General features: G+C 40.6%; 1 protein-coding gene across 1 annotated transcript in view; it reads right to left on the reverse strand.

Moving 5' to 3' along the window:
* Positions 1–276: 276 nt before the first annotated feature.
* Positions 277–18957, reverse strand: part of TEDC1 (tubulin epsilon and delta complex 1) — a 72611-nt gene continuing 53930 nt past the window's right edge. Inside the window, exon 7 of the mRNA XM_026854284.1 lies at positions 277–1515. Within this exon, the coding sequence (XP_026710085.1) occupies positions 1156–1515 (360 nt within the window). The 3' untranslated portion in view covers positions 277–1155. The remainder of the gene's footprint in view (positions 1516–18957) is intronic.

The raw sequence follows: 18957 nt of genomic DNA on the forward strand, positions 1-18957 counted from the left end.
AAGCATCTTAAGTTTACTTAGTGCAGCAGAAATCAGGAGCCCAGAGACTCATTCACCTGTTCCCACCCGCACATGGTCTCCTGCAGAGCAGCAATCATACTGACGCCTGGAAAGAGGGCCTTCAGGTTCCTCACATGTGGCTGCTGAGTGATCCAAGATCAGCTGGTAATCAGCAACACCAAGGTGGCGTAGTAGACAGAAATCCAGACAGAGGAAACCCCATTGCTGATAGAATTCACAAATGAAAAGCAAACTGTTTTGTTTTGGGTTTTTTTAATGTATTTATTTCTGAAAGTGTACAACTAGAATGTAAAAATACTCCTTGTGAAAGCAGAACAGAAAATGGTAGGAGATGAAGGCCAAGTGAAAAACATTTACATGTTCCAGTGGAAAAAGCCTCTGGAGACAGAGCCTGGAGACTCCTCAAGCTTGGAAGTGAGGGTCATATTTCTGTTTTACAGAAACTTCCTACAGCAGATCCATACATTCTCTCATTGTGAGTCATAAATCGGTGGAATGGGTTTCTAGTTTGTTCTCTTTGAGAACCCAATTACTTCAAGTGCATCACACCAGTAAATGAAATCAGTGTGCTGCTTTATTTATTATTAGGCCTTTGTTTTTCCTTATGGTGACTACATTATAGCTGCCGCAAATATGCAAACCAGCTGAATTAAACTAGCACACTTTCTTGAACATTTCCAATCTCTCTAAGCCTTGGTACTTTGCACGTTCTCCTATACCTGGATTTTTCTGACTAATGAACTCTTCCATTTGCTGGAAAATATTGAATGCAATTAGTACTTCAAAGCACAGCCTCAGTATATGATGTGCCTAGCAGCTGAGCACTGTAAAAGAGCCCAGTGCTTGGTAGAAGAATTAGAAATTTGAAAGATAAAAGGGAGATATACACACACACTCCCACCAAGGCCTGCTGCAGAATTTAATTGGCAAGGTTAGCAATAAAGGGGCTGCAGAGAGAACCACCAAGGTTATGGCCCCTGTGCAAGTCACAAAGCAGTCAAAAGTTGATTCCCAGGCTTAAAAAATAGAAATTACATTTGGTTCCTCACCTTGCACTCCCCCATGCCAAGCTGCACAATGTGTTCTGATCAAGTCAATCTATTCCTTTGCTCTTCTCAGTCCAACTTTATCTCTTCAAGGGGAGATACAAATCACTCCATCCAACCCTTCTGCAATTTTATCCAGCCTCTGCCTGCACTCTTCCCGCAGCTGCTTCAGCTCTCTATCCAGGCTGGCCTCTCTCATCTGTAGTTCTCTGATCACCTCTGTAGCACTGACAGCTGAAACATGCTCCTTGAATATAGACCTCTCAAAGCCCGTTTTGCTGGCTGGATGTTTGCTTCGGAACACCAGCCTGCACGAACCGTGCATTTTATTTTTTTTTTCAGCACAAAGGTATGTAAGATCTAGTAGTTTTAGTTCAACACTTTCCTGTATCTTTCTAGCAGCAACAGAGAACTCCTCCGTCTGCAGGTCTTCCCCTCCTGTTTTCACCTGTAGAGAGAACAAAAAAAAAGGAAAAGAAAAGAAAAGAGTATGGTATATGTCTGTAAAAAAATAACTCCTGCCAAGAAACAACACAAAATGTGATGTTTGGACTAGGATGTACCAAAGAGAACAGAGCCAGCTCTAAGTGTAAACCCAAGTGCATGGCAGAGAAAACTGAATTAAGCTAACATGCTTTCTATCAGAGGTAGCAGCCTCAGTGACCAAAAAGCTGTCTGCAATCATTTGTTTGCAGATTCACAGTCTAGCAGCCCCTCCACTGATGACTAATACACAAGGGCTCTGCACACTTCTGTCTTACTGAGTGGGTGGTTTGACTTGAGCAAAACACACAAAGCAAAAAGGGAGACCCAGCAGAGTGACCTTCATCACCATTGTGCTTTAAGCAACCACGTTGTCATAACAGATTAATTGCCTCGTGACTAACAGTATTATTTCAGTTTGCGAATGCTTTCTGTACTTGGCAATGCTAAAAAGTAGGGATGACACCTGTAAACTTGAAATTCCTTAATTCTCAGTTCTCATTACGGGGTAACAAATAGGAAAAGGAAAATAATGGAGTAGAGACAAAGAAGTGGAGGCTAAGACCAAAATGAGTACCAGGCAGCACACTTTCACTGAAGATAGGCCAAATAAAACAAAGCTTTTCTTGTGACAGAATCACAGACTGAATGATAAAAGCAATTGTATATACCAGGATTTCTCAAAAGCATTTGATTTAATGTTCTCTAACAATTTGATATGAAGAACTTGCAAGATGGTAATTGCCTTGACAATTTTATTAGTAGACTAAACAAATTCAGTGACTCATCTCAAAATTTAGTTGTCGGTGGAGAAACATCCATAAAAAGAGGTACCTTGCTAAGGCCTTCAGGGAAACAGTTTGTGGTCCAATGGCATTTTCTATTTCTGCTATAGCAACAACCTGCCAAATCAGCTCAGACCAAAAAGCAGCAAAGTTTCAGAAAAACAACGCTGCCTCTGCAACCTGCTCAAACCCCAGAGCTCTCCTGGAACTGGTGCACAGTTCTGAAGTTCACGCTTCAAAAAAACCCACAGGGAAACAGAGAGTAGGATTCAAAGGCAGGTCACCCAATGACTCACAGACAAGCGTTATAGTATGAAACTTCTAGAGCTCAAACTATTCCATTCATGGAGACGGATATATAATTTGGTTTAGATCCTAAAAGAAAGTGGAAAAGAAAGTGGTGAGAGACCAGACTTTGCTGACAAAGCTGTAAGTAGATCAAATGGATGAAAATTTGAGTTAGATATTCAGCTTCAGAATAAGACATTGTTTCCTACTGTGAGGATAATGAACCATGAAATGCTTCATTGCAGCTCCAGGGATGAATCCTTTGGCCAAAGCTCAGCTCAGGTCAAGCTCAGTGCTAATGATACCCCCTTCCAGCCTTGAAACTGCTCTGCAACCCCTCCCCTTCCCTGGCCACGGGTGAAGCTGAACAACTCCTTGGGGTTTTAAATCTGCAAATCTGCATTAAGATATTGATATCTCACATATTAGGGCTTTGTCAAATTCCCTGTAAAGTCAAGGAATCTCCCTGAAGCACCAGAGATCAGTCAGAGCCTAAAGCAGCACTAGCTGCAAGGGTAAAAGTCTTGAGGTAGCAAAGACCCCTCGCCTTTGCCACTGCCAAGCTACAAGTACACAGGGTTAAACCAGCTGCCATATCTGGAGAAAAAAGGATTTTTTCCACAGATCAGTAGGGTGGGCTTCATTACTGAAACAAATTCAGAAGCTTTTGACAGAGAGGGGGTCAAGGTTTCATTCTCTTACAGTGAGAAACATTGTAGGCAGGAGGGCTGCAGTTGCAGTTAAATTTCCCCGCTGACACCAACTTCACCAGGACTTCACTCATTTATCCCAAGTCGTTCACCAGAATATCTTCATAAGCTTTGCAGCCAAGAAATTAATCCTCTCCATAGTCTTCTGATGCGTTATTCTCCCCCTTCCCCCCGCTCAAAAAAGATTAGGAAAATCAATAAAATCAGAAAAGGAGTAAATGCCTCTGAATTCTTCCTAACACGTTAAAGGCTTTATCAATGTAGAACCATCTGTTAAAGGAGACCTCTGTTGATTAAAGCATTTGAATAGAGCTGAGAGAAGCCTATCTTTGCCCTTGTCTGAGAACCAAGGGTCCCTCTTTATAATAATGCCCAAGTAAACCCAGGACATCTCTTGCTGTTGGCGAAAAGAATATCTGAGTTTCAGTTTTCTAACACCACTTTAGAAGAAACAGAAAAAAAAAATTTCAGTGTTATCTGGTCTCTCTACTGCCAATGCATAAATGAAAAATAGTGTTTACACAAAGTGGATTTAACACTGGAATCCAGGATGGGAAAAATTTCCCATTACTTACAAAGAAAAAAATCACTGATCAAACAGAGCCCACAAAACATTATTTATTTTTTGCATTAAACTCAGGCAGAATACTAGTAGGGCTGTATAAAAGTATTCCTAATGAAACATACATTTTCATACTCTCCACCAGCCAAAATTGGAGAATTTTATTATCCATTGTGCAAGGTACATGATGGAAGCACACGCTCCTCTCAGCACTAAGTGCACTGAGTTTTAACTCATAGCAATAGCGGGAATAGGAATTACTACACTGAAGCAAGAGCAGATGTAAGGACAAGGACAACAGCCTTACAGTTAGGCATTCAGGGAAGCAGAACAAATTCTGACATCTGAGTATCAGGTCACTGCACATGCTCTCTTCTGTAAAAAAGACCAATATTTCCTGGGACAACATTAGATAAATTTAACAGGCAAAATTTTCAAAATAACGAATATGAAATAAGAGAACAAGTTTAGCAAAGCACTATTTATTTTGTATCAGCACAATCTGGAGTTGAAAAGCTAGCATGACTTTTTTTCCATTGTTCTTCCTGGTAAGCTCTGCAACCATATCCACAAATACTCTTGCTGCAGTTTGTAGACTTCAATAGCTAAAAATCTCTGAGGGTTACCTTCGAGTAATATTCTTTACTCTTCACATCCTCAAGGCTTGTGAAAACACTCAATAACCTCCTCCTGTATGGTTAATTGATGCTCTTTAACAGCTTGCAGGCTCCCATTAGTCTGCACACAATGATTATTCTACAATCTCAGCAGACCACTTTGTATTAAACAAACATATTGTAAAAGATTAGGAGCCTCAGCATTTTGTGCCTGCCCATCTCTATCCCACAGCTCTGCCTTTCAGTCTCAATCTACCAGCTGGAAGTTGAATTCCCAATTAGGTACATAGTGCTGTCTGACAACTGCTGCACATCCTCTCCAAATAAACACAACAACATGATAATCATCGTTTCCACTTTTACAGAACCACCCTCATCCCAAAGGGATTTTGAGAAAAGCCATGCCAAACATAGATAGAATCAGCTGATGAGGAACCAGCATCTTCAAACTGACACATGTCCTGCTGTGCAGTGAGTACTGATCTGGTTAACTGTTCATAACAGCACAACAGAGCAGTCACTCACAGACACTGTAACTGAGTCTTGGAAGCATGCTGTCCCTCTGAACACTTCACATGCCCTAGTAGGTTTCACACTCCCAAGACCATGATAAACTAGCAGGAGCCTCCCATGGCAGCGTGTGTCCACACCAGCTCTACAAGGACTGCAGATAGATGTCACGAGTGTACACTGAGGCAAGTACTCTTGCTGGGTTCCTTCTAGCTCTTTGCCTCACCATGTCACCGACCACTTCTTAGGACAGGATAGTGGCCAAACTGCCCCAAGTGCTCCCAGACGGTTTCCTTTAAAATAACTTAAGTCTTCCATGAGACCACTGTAGGTTTTCAAAAGGTATTAATAACTAAAAGCTAAAGAGAAAACTATAGTAATTTTCATGTTCTAAGGAGAAGCCAATGAGCTAGTGTAGTTGCAGATAGGAGTATTGCATCTTAGATCACAGACTGAAAAGGGACTGAAGTGACAAGACAGCCTGTGCTGCCCTCCCAAGCCTGGCACAGTGCAAAGGGTTACAGTGTGCTGGCAATTCACATGCACAAATAGTCAAAGGGAGAAGCACCAGAATAAAAGTGATCTCTTCAACATCAGCTGGAGGATGGGCAGAGACAGGCAGCCTCTAATTCCTGATGTTGCAGAATTAAGCCAGGCAGAATATCCATCTAAGGTGGAAAGGATTTCCTATCCCCCCCAGGGAGAGCACCATCACTGATACTGCATTTCTGAAAACTTTCAGGCCTCTGAGGTCTGACTGAGGAAAATGGCCAAGTCAAAGTAGAAAAGGGCGGGCCCAGTCCAGGAGGCTGCCACATGCACAGGGAAAGGGTCAGCGAGGTGAGGCACATCCAAGAAACAGGCTGAGCGGGAGCTCAGCTCAGTCCCCACTGTGGAAGATTAATTGAAGCAGTGATGAACAGAAGAGATGTCAAGCCTGCAAACACCTACACACAATTAACTTCCCCAGCACATCCTTCCCCTTCCTTCTCTGAAATCTCTTCTAACCTAAAATACTACCAGTTGTCCTTTTTATCCAGACAGCTATCTCAGCTGTTTTAAGTCCTGGGAATCTTCTTGCTTTGAATAAATTTTATAGGGATGAGTTCAGTGGGTAAATCATGGGAAAGGTAATGTGTCACACATTTTAAATAAGCTGCCTTCCAGTTTCTTCACACGTTCCACTGTTCTGATGCCAGAACAGTTAACATCCAGATTCACCTCCTCTGGATGTGTTCCAATTTGTCATGTAGACAGTCCCAGACTCTCAGTTGCCCATCTTGTGGAGGTCTACTTCTATCAACTGCATGGATAACCTACACATTCAGCATATTTGATCTCTCCTCGAAGAGAAGACCTTCCAGCCCTTCCCAATTACTGCTGTGGTTTCCTCAGCTCACTCACATTTGCCTGCACCATGCTGGTAATGAGCTTCATATCTCATTCCGCATGGCTCAGAAACACCCTCAAGAGGCTGATCTCTCTGAGTTTTAACAGCTCGCTAATGAAAAGTGCAATAAAAATGATGCACAAAATGGTTCTTTTTCTGCTAAAAAGCAAGCTGGATGTGAAATTATTTGGAGAATTTTACCAACATACAAGACATCCTAAAGAGATGCTAAGTTATCTAGATAATGACATCATGTTATTTAAATCATTTTCAGTAACGACCTAACAAAAGTGACAATCTTCCAAATGCTGGAAGTCAACATTTCAACTTGTTAAAACTTCACATGGCAATCTGAAAGCCTCAGAAAGCAAATGAATGCTGCCTCTCAGTTACATACTTGAACGAAGCCACTGGCTAGAGTTGAAGTTTAAAATGCAGCAGCAATGAAGGGTCCAAACGTCTATTTTGAGGAAGAGGGAGGGGGGGCACGAGCATAAGAGTATTTCCATTTTATGATCATGTTGTTGCCAGCTTTGAGGAGGGAGCAGCAAACCAAATTGTTGGAGCTCCTTTTGAAGTGGATGATAAAAGACCTGAATCATGTCACTATTTTAAAATCACAATCTCCTCAAATTATTCTAGGAGTTTTGCAGAAATGGTTATAATAATGGTATTGTTCAGAAAAACAAAATGCACAAGCTTAGAAATGGTACTTTTTTGCCTCCAGTCCTATCTGTCTGCTCATTCTCTCTTGTATTTCTCTTATGAATAGGGAGAAGACCCCCTGTACATACAGCGTGAAATACAAATTTTTCTTGCCATTCTGTACATATACTACAAACAGCAATGCCTGTCTTTGCTGGAAGACACAGTGCAACCTGCTCCTTTGTGTTCCAACTCACAAGGAACAAACAGAAAAATCTCAGATCATGTCTTTTCAGGTTGGAGAGTGAAAGGAAATTAGGAAATTAGGAAATATAAATGAATGCAATATTCAAGCCACCAAGTCGTACTGCCTTTGCTATCAGGGCATAATCACTCAACACCTTCTAGAAGCTCATCTAGCTCCTCTGAAAACACCAAACAGCATTTGACTTGCACAATTTTTTATTCCTAAAGGAAGCTCATTTCCAAGCTTTATCTTAAAGCTGTCACGTCTAAGATGGCCCCCCGTACCTGGGGAGTTGAAAAAGGTGAAGTGAAATATTACATGCTTGGAAACATATGATTAATGAGGCACCAGACTGCAGAAATAGAAAAGACCTGCCAGGTCAGACACAGTGCACTCACCTGCCTGGCTCCGAACAGTCCCCCAGCTCATTGCAATATCCCTTGCACAGACACTGAGAGATATTCCCCCCGTTAGAGGAGCTGTACAGAGCTCTCAGTCTCCATGTACACTGAGCAGACTCCTGTTCAACATACAAGTGTAGCTTATAAAGATCTATAAGTAAAAACCAGAAGTGGGATAATCATGGAGATATTGGCATCGTTCACAGACAGCCAGCCAGCATGGATGCTTCACAGAAATCCTGACAGCTGAGTGCTGGAAACCAGGCACTACAAATTAAGGCTCGTTTAGGAGTTTTCAGTTTCCAGACTGGAAACCAGCTCAGTCTAAGGGCTGAACCTTGCAAACACTTGTCTTCAATCAGTACACAACTGAACACTTTATAAGTGATGATTATTTATACTTTTTGCTGTCTTACAGTTTATATCTAGCATTTATTCCACCACCACCCCCTCCAACTCGCCAAGAAAAACCTTGCAGAACTGCAATCCCAGCTGACAGTCTATCTGGGATACAGAAAACAGGATACAGAAGGATTTGCAGACTACTTATAAGAAAGCCCTCCTTGTCAGCACTGAATAAACAGTACCAAGTACAAATGAAAAGAGCAAAAGGAAATAATAAGCCAAAGTATCAATACATTTGGGAGGGGAAAAGCAGAGTCCACTATAAGCATAGCAGAAAGACCTGTAAGTATTAAATAGAAGTGGAATACAATAAAAATAGTCAGAGGGATCCCACAATACCCATCCACAGTCTCTTTGTGCTCTTATACAAGAATTTCCTGGCCATACAATACACATTCTGAACCTTGTTGCACACAGAGCAGTACCGTAAAACACACACCATGGTCTGTCTGTGAAAGAAGATGCCCAAGCAGAGTTTGTCTCAAACATCATTAGAGATAGAAAGAACTGAACAAGCCAAGACTGTTGCTCTCTGTGTTTTTCACTGTTTTCTGTGCAGAACAGAACAGTTAATAATAACCCAAGTGTTCTGTGTGCTTGTGTGTCCCCAAAGGCAGAAAAATAAAACCTTTGTCACACATAAGTAGGGTGAGGGCTTTACACTTCTTTAACAACAAACAAATATTATAATAATTTGGATAGAGGGACAGTTTCTTTTAACAAAAACAGTTGCTTTTTTTTTTTGAACAATTTAAGTGTATGACAAATGTTTTCCTTCCTTAGCTATAGACAGTGACCTATTCAGCCTTAGCAAAGCAGAGAAAGGAACCATTTCAAGGGATGCTGTGAATGCATAAGTGATAGAAAATCAAGTCCTGCAGCTCCTACTTTTGGGAAAAACTATGGAGCAAGGTGGGAGTGGGGTGGGGACACAAGACCCTGCAGAGCCTATGAAGTTCAAGCATTTGCTGAACAGTGACTTCCAGGAAAATAAATAAGACCCACAACTTCAGAAAAACATCTAAAAGCATTTGCTGCTTATACAAACAAAAACATGAGTTAAAGCAAAAGCAGTATCTGCAATCAGCTGTTCTAGAAACACTATAACACTGAGTAAGCAGGTGTTTCACTATAAAAAAAATACCTTAGTCTAATTTCAAATTCATGTCTTATAGTAACTTGTCCAAATGTAATTTCAAATCTCTAAGAAAGTTACAGAGTTAGTACTGCAGCTCTATAAAACTTGTCTCATTGAATCAAGCTGCTTTGCTTTCAAGGTTTTTAATTTTCTGCAGCAATTTCTACACACTGAAGAGCAACCAGTTAAAAAAGCTAGAAACCATTATTTTCTATTTTAATAGCTGAACATTTCCCACACTGTCTTGCCTAAATGAGATTTCTTTCTTCTTGTGAGATCCTTGATTGTACACAAAGAGACTTGATGTTCTTCTGAAATAGCCCACTTAATACCAATGTTCATGCATTTATGGATTTAAAGTCATAATAAACTGATAAGTCTAACCTACCACAAAGCACAGGCTACAGTATCTCACCTAGTAATTTCTGAAATGTTCTACTACATTTTGGTAGGCTACAGGGTCTCTTGTAGAAACATACTTTTGTTTTTTTAAACATAGCCTCCAGCAGATAAAGAAACTACCTTATCACTGAGTTATCTCAGCAGTACATTTATGGTTAAAAATATGCACCTTTTCAGGGAGTTTTGCCTCAGTCACTGGATTGTTTTATACCATCTTTCATCTAGTCTTACACTCTCAAAACTCCACTTCTAAGAACTTGTAGAACATGATCCAGCTAAAACTTTGCCTTGGTTAAATTACACTTTTCTCACCTATCATACAGACCCGAACAAATATTCCTTTACTACCTCTCCTTTAATCCTTTTCAAACTTTCCACATTTTACAACTGTGATGGTGGTATAAGTAGGGCCAACACATTTCATTAATCTCTGAATTTTAATCTGTATCTTAGCATTTAATGACCAGTAGCAGATAGAAAAACTTCATTGCCAATAACCTAAAAAACTTTCCCAGGACCCACTACCATTACCTTCTATTTCATAAGGCCATGAAATGGAAACATTTGCACATATTCAAAACCTGATGCTTGTAGGCAGATCAAACTGGTTTGAGGTACATGCACAGGTATTCCTTACTAAACCCAAATTCCACCAACAGTAAGAAACTCAAATAATTTATTGTAGCTTTACAATAATTATAACAGTTAAAGTAAAAATTCACCTTAATATAATTACTGATTTCTAATACTTGTTATTAGTTCAGCAAGAGTAAAAATCTTAGGCCTTTGGAACTGCTGGCAAATAAATGAAAGGGGTGTTCCCAAAGTAGCATTAATGGGGACATTATTTGTACCATAAACTATGAAGGCATTTTAGAAAGGTTGTAAAGCTGAGCTATAGCAACTGACAGAAGATGTAATTATACAAGCAGCTGCATTCCAATTTTTGCCCAGATTTGCAATTTCCTGCAATTAGAGAGGAATGTATACATCTCCATCTTATGCATTTTAAGCAAGACATTCACTATTCAAATGCTAGCTCCCAGGCGTACCTATTGTCATTCTGAAACAAACTGACAGGGAAGCCACAGCAAGGCTTCCTACCTATTTTATCTAGGAACAGGCCATTTTTTTAACTGGGGGAGGAGTCCTCTGAGGGAAAACTAAAAATATAGTTTTAACACCAGGAACACACAGCTGTGTAAGACGAGAACAGCTACCACGGTCTGGCAGGACACTGCTGCTCTGTGCTTCCTTTTATTAATAAACTGAATACTGCAAAGCACTTTGTAAGCCTTCAGAATTACATCCACACTGGTCTTCAATGGAAAGCTTTTAGCTGGGGAGAAAGCACAGTAATGGAAAGTTAGAAGTTAATTAAAGCTTTTGAATTAGATTATTTCATAAGAGGAGTGACCTGATCCTGAATGGGTAATACTTCTGTTGGTTTCGTTTGGCATGGTTTGGGAGGTTTTAGTTTTTGGTTGGTTGGTTGCTTTTGGGTTTAAGATAAGAAAATGGGTCTATATTTAGATTTATGTATCTAAATACTACACTGATAGGAGTCAGAAAAAAAGTCAGTTCATCTTAAGATAAAGGGAAAGAATCTAGGATTAAGAAAACAGGAAAAAGAACAATATTAAGGTCTTTAAGGGTCTTTACCAGAAAAATGCAAAGTACACCTCCAAATATCAATACAAAACACAAAAGCACATGACTAGTAAAAGCATTGCTTGTTTGCTGAGTCTACAAATATCTATCGTACAGGCAAAACAAAAGGGAAATTAATCCTCTTAGGCCTAAAAGCAACTGAACTCTGTGACTGCTGTGCAGTGAGCCTGTGTGAGCAGACTTGCTTACAGTAAGGGCTTCACCCAGCTCTCCTGAGAAGAGATGCATAAAGAGGCAGTTGCTTCAAGGACAGCCTTTGGCTTGGATTGCTGAAGGACGTACCTGAGGCAAACAGCCCAGAAGGAAGTCAGCTATGCTAAAAGTCTCATAAAATACATCCCTCTTCCACAAAGCTGCAAAAAGGTTTCCTGTTGTAAGGTTATTTTCTGAACTCTCTGTTCCTGAGTTTTGGCATGAGCAATTTGCTTTTCCAGTAGTTAACTTTTGAGGAGAACAACTGAACTCAAAGAAGAAAAAATAGATGGGAGTCAGAAATGTGATGTGATTTTTCTATTGCAGCAAATCTGTGGGCAGAACTAGCCAGGGACAAATCTTAAAATAACAAATGGTCTTCAAAGAAATCAGCAATTTCTGCATCACCTCTGTTCATCTCAAGAGGATGCCAGTGGTGCCAGCACAAAAACAGCAGACATGAAGCATCAACAAGAGCATATAAGACAGCCAGAATCACTGTGCTCTGGAGCCAGGAGCTCACCTAAACCTCTTCAGCTACTTCCTGAGAAGATACACAAGCCTTGCCAGCCTGTAGGTTCCTATACAGTTCCGCTGCTCCCAGGAAGGTGGGACATATCCAGCCAGAAGCTTTGTCAAACTTGCAGGTTCTTTGCCATTGACTAAAAGCAGACACAGTTCAGACTTGTGGAAGTCCCACATGCCACACAATTCTGAATGCTTACCGCAGCTAGTAAGAGATAAACATGTATTTCCTTCTCCAAATTATAAAGCTTCAGCATTGGATGGAATAAAAAAATTCCATTCTAACAGCCCAGCCTTTTATCATGCATTTCTTTTTTAATCAGTTTTATCTCTAGGCTTTTCAAAATCCTTGAATTCAATTAGAAGATCATACAAATTAATGTAGTAATAGGCACATACTGAAAATGTATGGTATGAAAACCAGAGTATGTCAGTGTAAGTGATTTAGACACTTGCAAAAAGGCTGCAGTACTACTTTGAAAAAGACCCTGACAACTATAAATTACAAAGGAAGGCAACAGACAAGTATTGCTTCATATAATAAATTGCTCACTTATTTTTCAATTTGTTCTTCCAAACTTTTATCTTGGGCAGCAGAGACAAACACTGATGATATGAGATATCATCTCAGATCTAAGTGACTTAACAGAGGCTTGGAGGGCCCCACTTTGTTTTAAGCAGAGCTTTATCACTGTGCAACATGAAAGTAGCCACTTTAGAAACGGAGTGCTGCTTGTGACTTGCACTTCTCTATATTATCCTGAATATGAAACAAATTCAAGCAAGGTAGTCCCTGCATAAGCAGCCAAAAAAAGGAATGTTTATACATATTCCTAAAATACATAGATGAGAGGAAGGTATTACCACCTAGTCACACAAATTTTTAGAAAAGGGTCTTTCTTATGTAAAAATTACAAGGAAAATCGAAAAAAACAAACAAAACCCTAAACAAACAGTCCTGCACACCCACACCCACCCCACCCCCAACTTCTAGGGAGTTTCTTTTCAGTTTGGTTTTTCATTAGAATATACTCCCTTGTCCCCTCCAGTGGCTTTGCATGACTGCTGCAGAACCTCCACCAGCACTCCGCCCTGCAGCAATCCTCTCTGCTTTTGGGGGAGGCTGGAGCAGTGCATCCAGAGCAGCAAAGGTCACTCCAGCAACCCAGCCTATCCACAACTATGACAACACAAATCAACTTTTAACTCCCAGGTGGAGATTTGTCTACACAAAACATTTTCAGAATTTCAGTGAAAAAGCAGACATTTTCTAAAGACACTACTCCTAAAATGCATTAATCATTTTAAGTTCTGATGGTGAGTAGCAGTTCTGGGTGGATGTGAAGCTGCTTGAATGGCCATCGTGACTCGCAGCAGTCAAAGGCCAGGCCCTACAGGTAGCCCGCAGAGGGGGGGAAAAAAATAAATCAAACAGCTCTCAGGGTTTTGAGAGAGCTGATAAGATGAAGAGCTAGGAGGAGTGAGTTCTGAGCTTGGAAGCGTACTAAAGCTTTATTTAGATGCATTTCTGGCTGGGAAGAAGAGATGTGACAATACTGAATTACAGATTTATGCTAGCTCTTCTACAAGCAGAAGGGACAAAGACACTGAAATGATTTTGATACTTGATCATAAGAGGAAAAAAGTATCATTGTTTTCGGGGCAGACAATTGAGAGAACAGGGCCAAGGTTTTAAGAAAAGAAGGAAACAAAGTTAAGTTTTGAATGCAGGAATGCAAATAGTCCTTCTAAAAGCATCTCACTAAAAACTATCAGTACTGCAAAGTACACAAAACTTGTAACTGCTGCAGATGGAGGAGGAGGAACCCATCCCAACAGTCTGCCCCAGCTATAAAGCAAGCCAGGTACCTCCTGGAAGTTACCGTCCCCAAAACACACTCTGAAAGGTTCAGTAAAACACACTAATAGTGTTTCAGGTAGAACTGCTCTGAAATACAGCCACTGGCTATGGTATTGATATGGCCTCTGTCAGCCAGAATTAGCTATGTCCCCAAGATCCTGCCCTTGTGGAGGACAACATTTGTTGCAGTGGCTCACCACTTGCAAGAACTCTTGAAATCTAGCAACCTTGTGATCACAGGTACCTTACATCACACCCATTAGCCTACAAGCTTTTCACATTCAAGAGATAAAGGTGGTGCTGGGACCTGCTATATAACACACCTTGTACATCTGAACCCTACAGGCGTTCCTAGTCTTCAGCCATGTTTTATTGTGTGTTTTAGACGTGAGAACGTAAGTACTACACTTATCTCTTAAAATGGCACTGAAACATTTACAGTGCCTACAAAACACATTCTCTCATTGGAATGGGCTTTTTTACAGTTTATTGTTAAATAAAGCTCATCTAAAATTTATTGGAGTATAATTCTTCAGCTACATTTACTACATGTTTCATTGCCTTGGTTGGTATCCAACATCTTGTCAAACAATGCGAGTAAAATATTAACTGGTTATTGATTATACTTTAACTGATCCTGTCACCTGAGCAAACATTCTGCATTTTGGCAAAGGAAGGGAAAACAGCACCTTTTGGGAAGCAAGAAAAAACTTTCATCCATGCTTCCTTCAAATCCCAGAGTTCTGCACACAAAACAGGAGACAGCACTCAAGTTTTTAATGTTTCTCTCTTCCCTAAAGAGCTAGAGTCTTTTAGAATATATAAGCCCCATGAGGAATGTCAGGCTGGGTAATTTATTTTCCATTTTAGTTTTTGTGTGTTTGAAGTTGGTTTGCTGATTTAGCAACTGGTACAGAGTCTCTGTCTCTCTCACAGTTCAGCACTCATTCAGCAATCTGCACAGCAAGTTGCATCTGCAAATGAAGAATACTTGTCTTTTTCATCTCTGTGTGCCGCAAGCTTAACAACATTGACTATTCAAGTCTGACCAACCTGCATAGAGTTCTCAGAAGTGAGCAAGATTCTTTCAAAAAATCTCCCAGTTCTGCTTATCTTCAGTAACTTCCCACATGCACACCAACCTTAAACCAGGCTAACTAGGGGCTTCAGGTCTAATGCAAGTGTTAGATCCTGCTGCGAAGAGGAGAACCAATGCATGGAGATGGCTTCTTTCCTCCTTCCAACACAAGGAAGAGCACACTGCCCTCCTCCAGGAACAATCATTTGGATCTCCACCACAATCTCCACAGGCACTTACCAGAAGCAAGTGGACTCAGATCTCCTGCTAGAACTATTGATGAGTGACAAATAAACCAATGCAAGAAAATATATGAGCAATATATGAATACAAACATTAGACCCTTACTTCCTACTGTTTATAGCAGATCCATGCTTTCTAATAACCTAAATCTGCTAATACCATGGCAATTCCATCAGCAGCAAATTTAATCCTACATTTAACTAAATAACATAAAAGCCATTAGCTTTGTCCCTCCTTGCCATCCTCCTGTCCATGTCCTCCATTGCTCTCTTTGATGGATGCTTCAGTTGATCTCTCTGGGTTTCCTCCCCCTACACAGGCATCTGGGCCCAGCCAACCATGTATTTCCAAAAGCTGCTCTTGTGGCCTTGCTAGTTCTTCAATTTCTTTTGCGTGAAAAGCTCCACTGACAGCTGCTTGGCTCCAGATGGAGGTTTGCAAATACAAAGTGGAACACTGAAATGCTCTGGGACCAGGGAAAGGGCAGGGGAAGAGAATGTGTTGACTGAGGAAATACGCTGGCACTGAACCATTCTCTACCACTCCTCCACTTCCTGCACCCCAGACAGCCTGGATAATTAACTACTCACTACACTAACATCTTCATATTAGCTGAAAGCCCAGAGAACTAGAACAAACAGCAGAAATAGTAAAGATGCAGTGTGAACAGTTCATGTTTTTGGGTTTTTTTGTTGGGTTTGGGGTTTTTTTAAAAAAAAAAAAAAAAAAGAGCTTTTGACAAGCCTTCAGAGTGTTCTTCAGTGGGAGCTCAGCTGTCTCTCTGCCACAAGTCCTGGCTTTAAGGCAGCAGAAACAAAACCTGGCCCCACACCTGTGCAGGAGGGAACACAGCACACCAGCAGCCAGAACACCCCCCACCAGCGCTCCTCGCCATTCACAGAGTGGAGAAAATAATGAGCCATTGCATTTCCCTCACCTACATACATAAACTGCATATGCCTTTATTTCCATGCAGGTCAGCCATACACACAGCACAGCCACCAAGCACTAGCAGTAGATACTCGGGTACCTACAGCTCCAATTCATTGTGAAGCATATCTGTAGAAAAACTTTGGAAGTGCACTTGTTTGAGTAGATTAAAAAAACCCAACCAAAACCAAAAGGATGTAGGACTCTGTTTCAGCATCAGCCTCTAGAGTTGCTACCCTACTTCAAAAAGTGCAGTCTTAAAGTGCATCAAAAATCATTCAGTCTTTTATAAATGCAAGATCCTTAGAAAAAAAAATAATCTCCTTTTATTAGACTGTACAGGGTCTCCAGCAGTGTGCTGCGATGAGCTGGCAGTAGCAAAAAGTTTCAGTGAATCATGGGACTCAGGGTGGAGTGAAAGGCTCTCTGTTTCACCCACTTGATGGGGTGTCATAGGCCACCATGACCACTGGCCACCCCTGCACCTCCCCTCTCCTCAGCAAGAGACAACAAAACATCCCTGTGCCATACAGCCCCTCCCCAACACACTATGAACCCAAAGGGCATCTCTTCTGAAATGGGCAGCCCTGCATCCTGCCATTCCTATCAAGGCTGTGGGTGCAACAGTTTGGGAAGGTTATGGTTATGAATGGAACAGGAGGCAACTGATCAGGAGGAAAATACTGAAACAGAGAGAAAACATAGGTTTCAGTGAGTTCTTCCACTGTCATGAAGGAGGTCTGATATGCACCAGGGATTACAACCTCTTAAAATCTCAACTCTGGGTTCTCAGGCACAACATAAGCCAAGCATTCAAAGCACAGCCACCACTATTCCTGGAGAGGACTCTAGTGTGCAAAGAGCATGTTCAAACTCAGATTATTGGCTCTAAATCTATCTGGGCCATGCTTCAGAGATGTATGCATGAGCAAGCTCCATCCCATCATATCACCATCTCAAAGGAGTCTGGCTTGCTTTTAAATGCTAGCGAACACAGAGGATCCCAAGATACAATATTCCAAGTTTCAACAAAAGCTTAGTATGGTATGAGCATTTATGTGATGAAAACTGAAGTGATCATCATTTGGAATCAAATACTCTGCATTCCAGTTTGTGGATGCCAAATATTTAACACAGACTGAAATCAAATCCCCCTCTCAAATAGAGGAGTAGATAACATGAAATATTCAGAAAGGAAAAAGCAAACAAACAAACAAACAAACAAGTTCTCTTCTGGATTTAGGAGATTTCATCTTTTACAGTTAAGTGTGTTTCTAAGAGAAGCATTTGTAAAGCTTAACCATTTCCCTCAACTTTCTGATCATTTACTAATCCCCAAAATGTCACCAAAGAAATGACAGTTATTTGCCCAGTACTGCATGGAAAAGAACAAAGCTAACAATAACAAAGCCCCATATTCAGATCACACCTCTGTCATATGCCTTTTCTCTTCCAAGATAGAGAACACATTGCTGCCTAGAGATGGGTATCAGATAAAATGTCATATTAATCAGGGTTTCACAAATCACCCAAATCCCATGGCAACATTCAGGATATCTTCTAGTGAATGTCTCTGAAAGGTTTCAGGGTCATTCCAAGCACATCACTAAAATTGCTGAGGGCAGGCAGAAACAAAGGAAGATAAGTTCCTTCATTTTAAAAGATTTAATGATTTTAACTACCAGAATCAGTGTGCAAATGATCAAACTTGCAACAAACAGACACATCGCCCCTGAAACCACACCCTGAATAATAAACAGTTGTGTTTAGTACTGCAAACCAGTAATCATGGCATAGCAATGACTTTAACACACACGAAATACCTCTACGGTCCAGAATAAATTAATCAGTCAATCACAGACTTGTGTAAGTGTCAAAGACTTCAAGTTTTCGAGCCCAATACATAGTCTTAGAGCAGGTCCCTCTCCTCTTCAGCCATCCCTGACAGATATTTGCATAACCTGGTTGGTGCAGGGTCCATGAATGGAGACTTCACAGCTCACCAGACAGCCTTCCAACACTTCTCTGCCCTGGACATTAGGAATTTTTTCCCTTAGTATCTGATTAGAATCTCTGTGCTGAAATTTACACACAGTCTTGTTCCACTGACTGAGTACACACAGAAAAAAAAAAAAATCAGAAAGAAAAATCTTTCCCCCGCAGGTAACTTCTTCATATTCAAAGAATCACATACCTCACCTTAGTCTTTTCCTTTTTAACAGACAGGCCCTCAGACTTTATGTTCCACACTTAGTGTTTTTCATTTTTCTCTTCTGGACTCTCCCCAGTTTCCCTCCTGAATTGTGATACTCAAAACTGGATGTAAAGAAAGAGGAACAGTAAGTACCTTGTTATTTCAAAGTTCCGTTTAACCCAGCACTGTCTCCAATAGTCTTCAATAGCAAATAGCTAGGGAGTAAGTTTAGGCCTAGACAAATACATAACAATACCTTACTGGAAGATAAATCTTCCTAAACTCTGATAGTTTGCAGTTGAAGGACTTTCCTGACCAGATAATACTTTCCATATTTCTTGCTTAACCATGATTTTTTTGGTCATTATTTTGTCCAGTAATTCCCTCTGGGTTCACCCATAATGAAAAACCAAGGAGCATCAGAAAAACAGTAAAAGAAAGTTTTCTCCTGCTCCAGTATGATATCCCTCTTCACTCTTTCCTCTTCCAGTGCAAAAAGCTGTAGCCTAGGTAATTTTCCTCACAGAGAAAGCCTTTCACAACTTGGGTCATCATCACTTCCCCTCCCTGTGGCTTTTTTTTTTTTTTTTTTTTTTTTTTTTTTGAGTTATGA

The sequence above is a fragment of the Athene cunicularia genome (assembly GCF_003259725.1).
Source record: "Athene cunicularia isolate RWA chromosome 8 unlocalized genomic scaffold, athCun1 chr8_part1, whole genome shotgun sequence".
In the NCBI taxonomy this organism is placed as follows: Eukaryota; Metazoa; Chordata; class Aves; order Strigiformes; family Strigidae; genus Athene; species Athene cunicularia.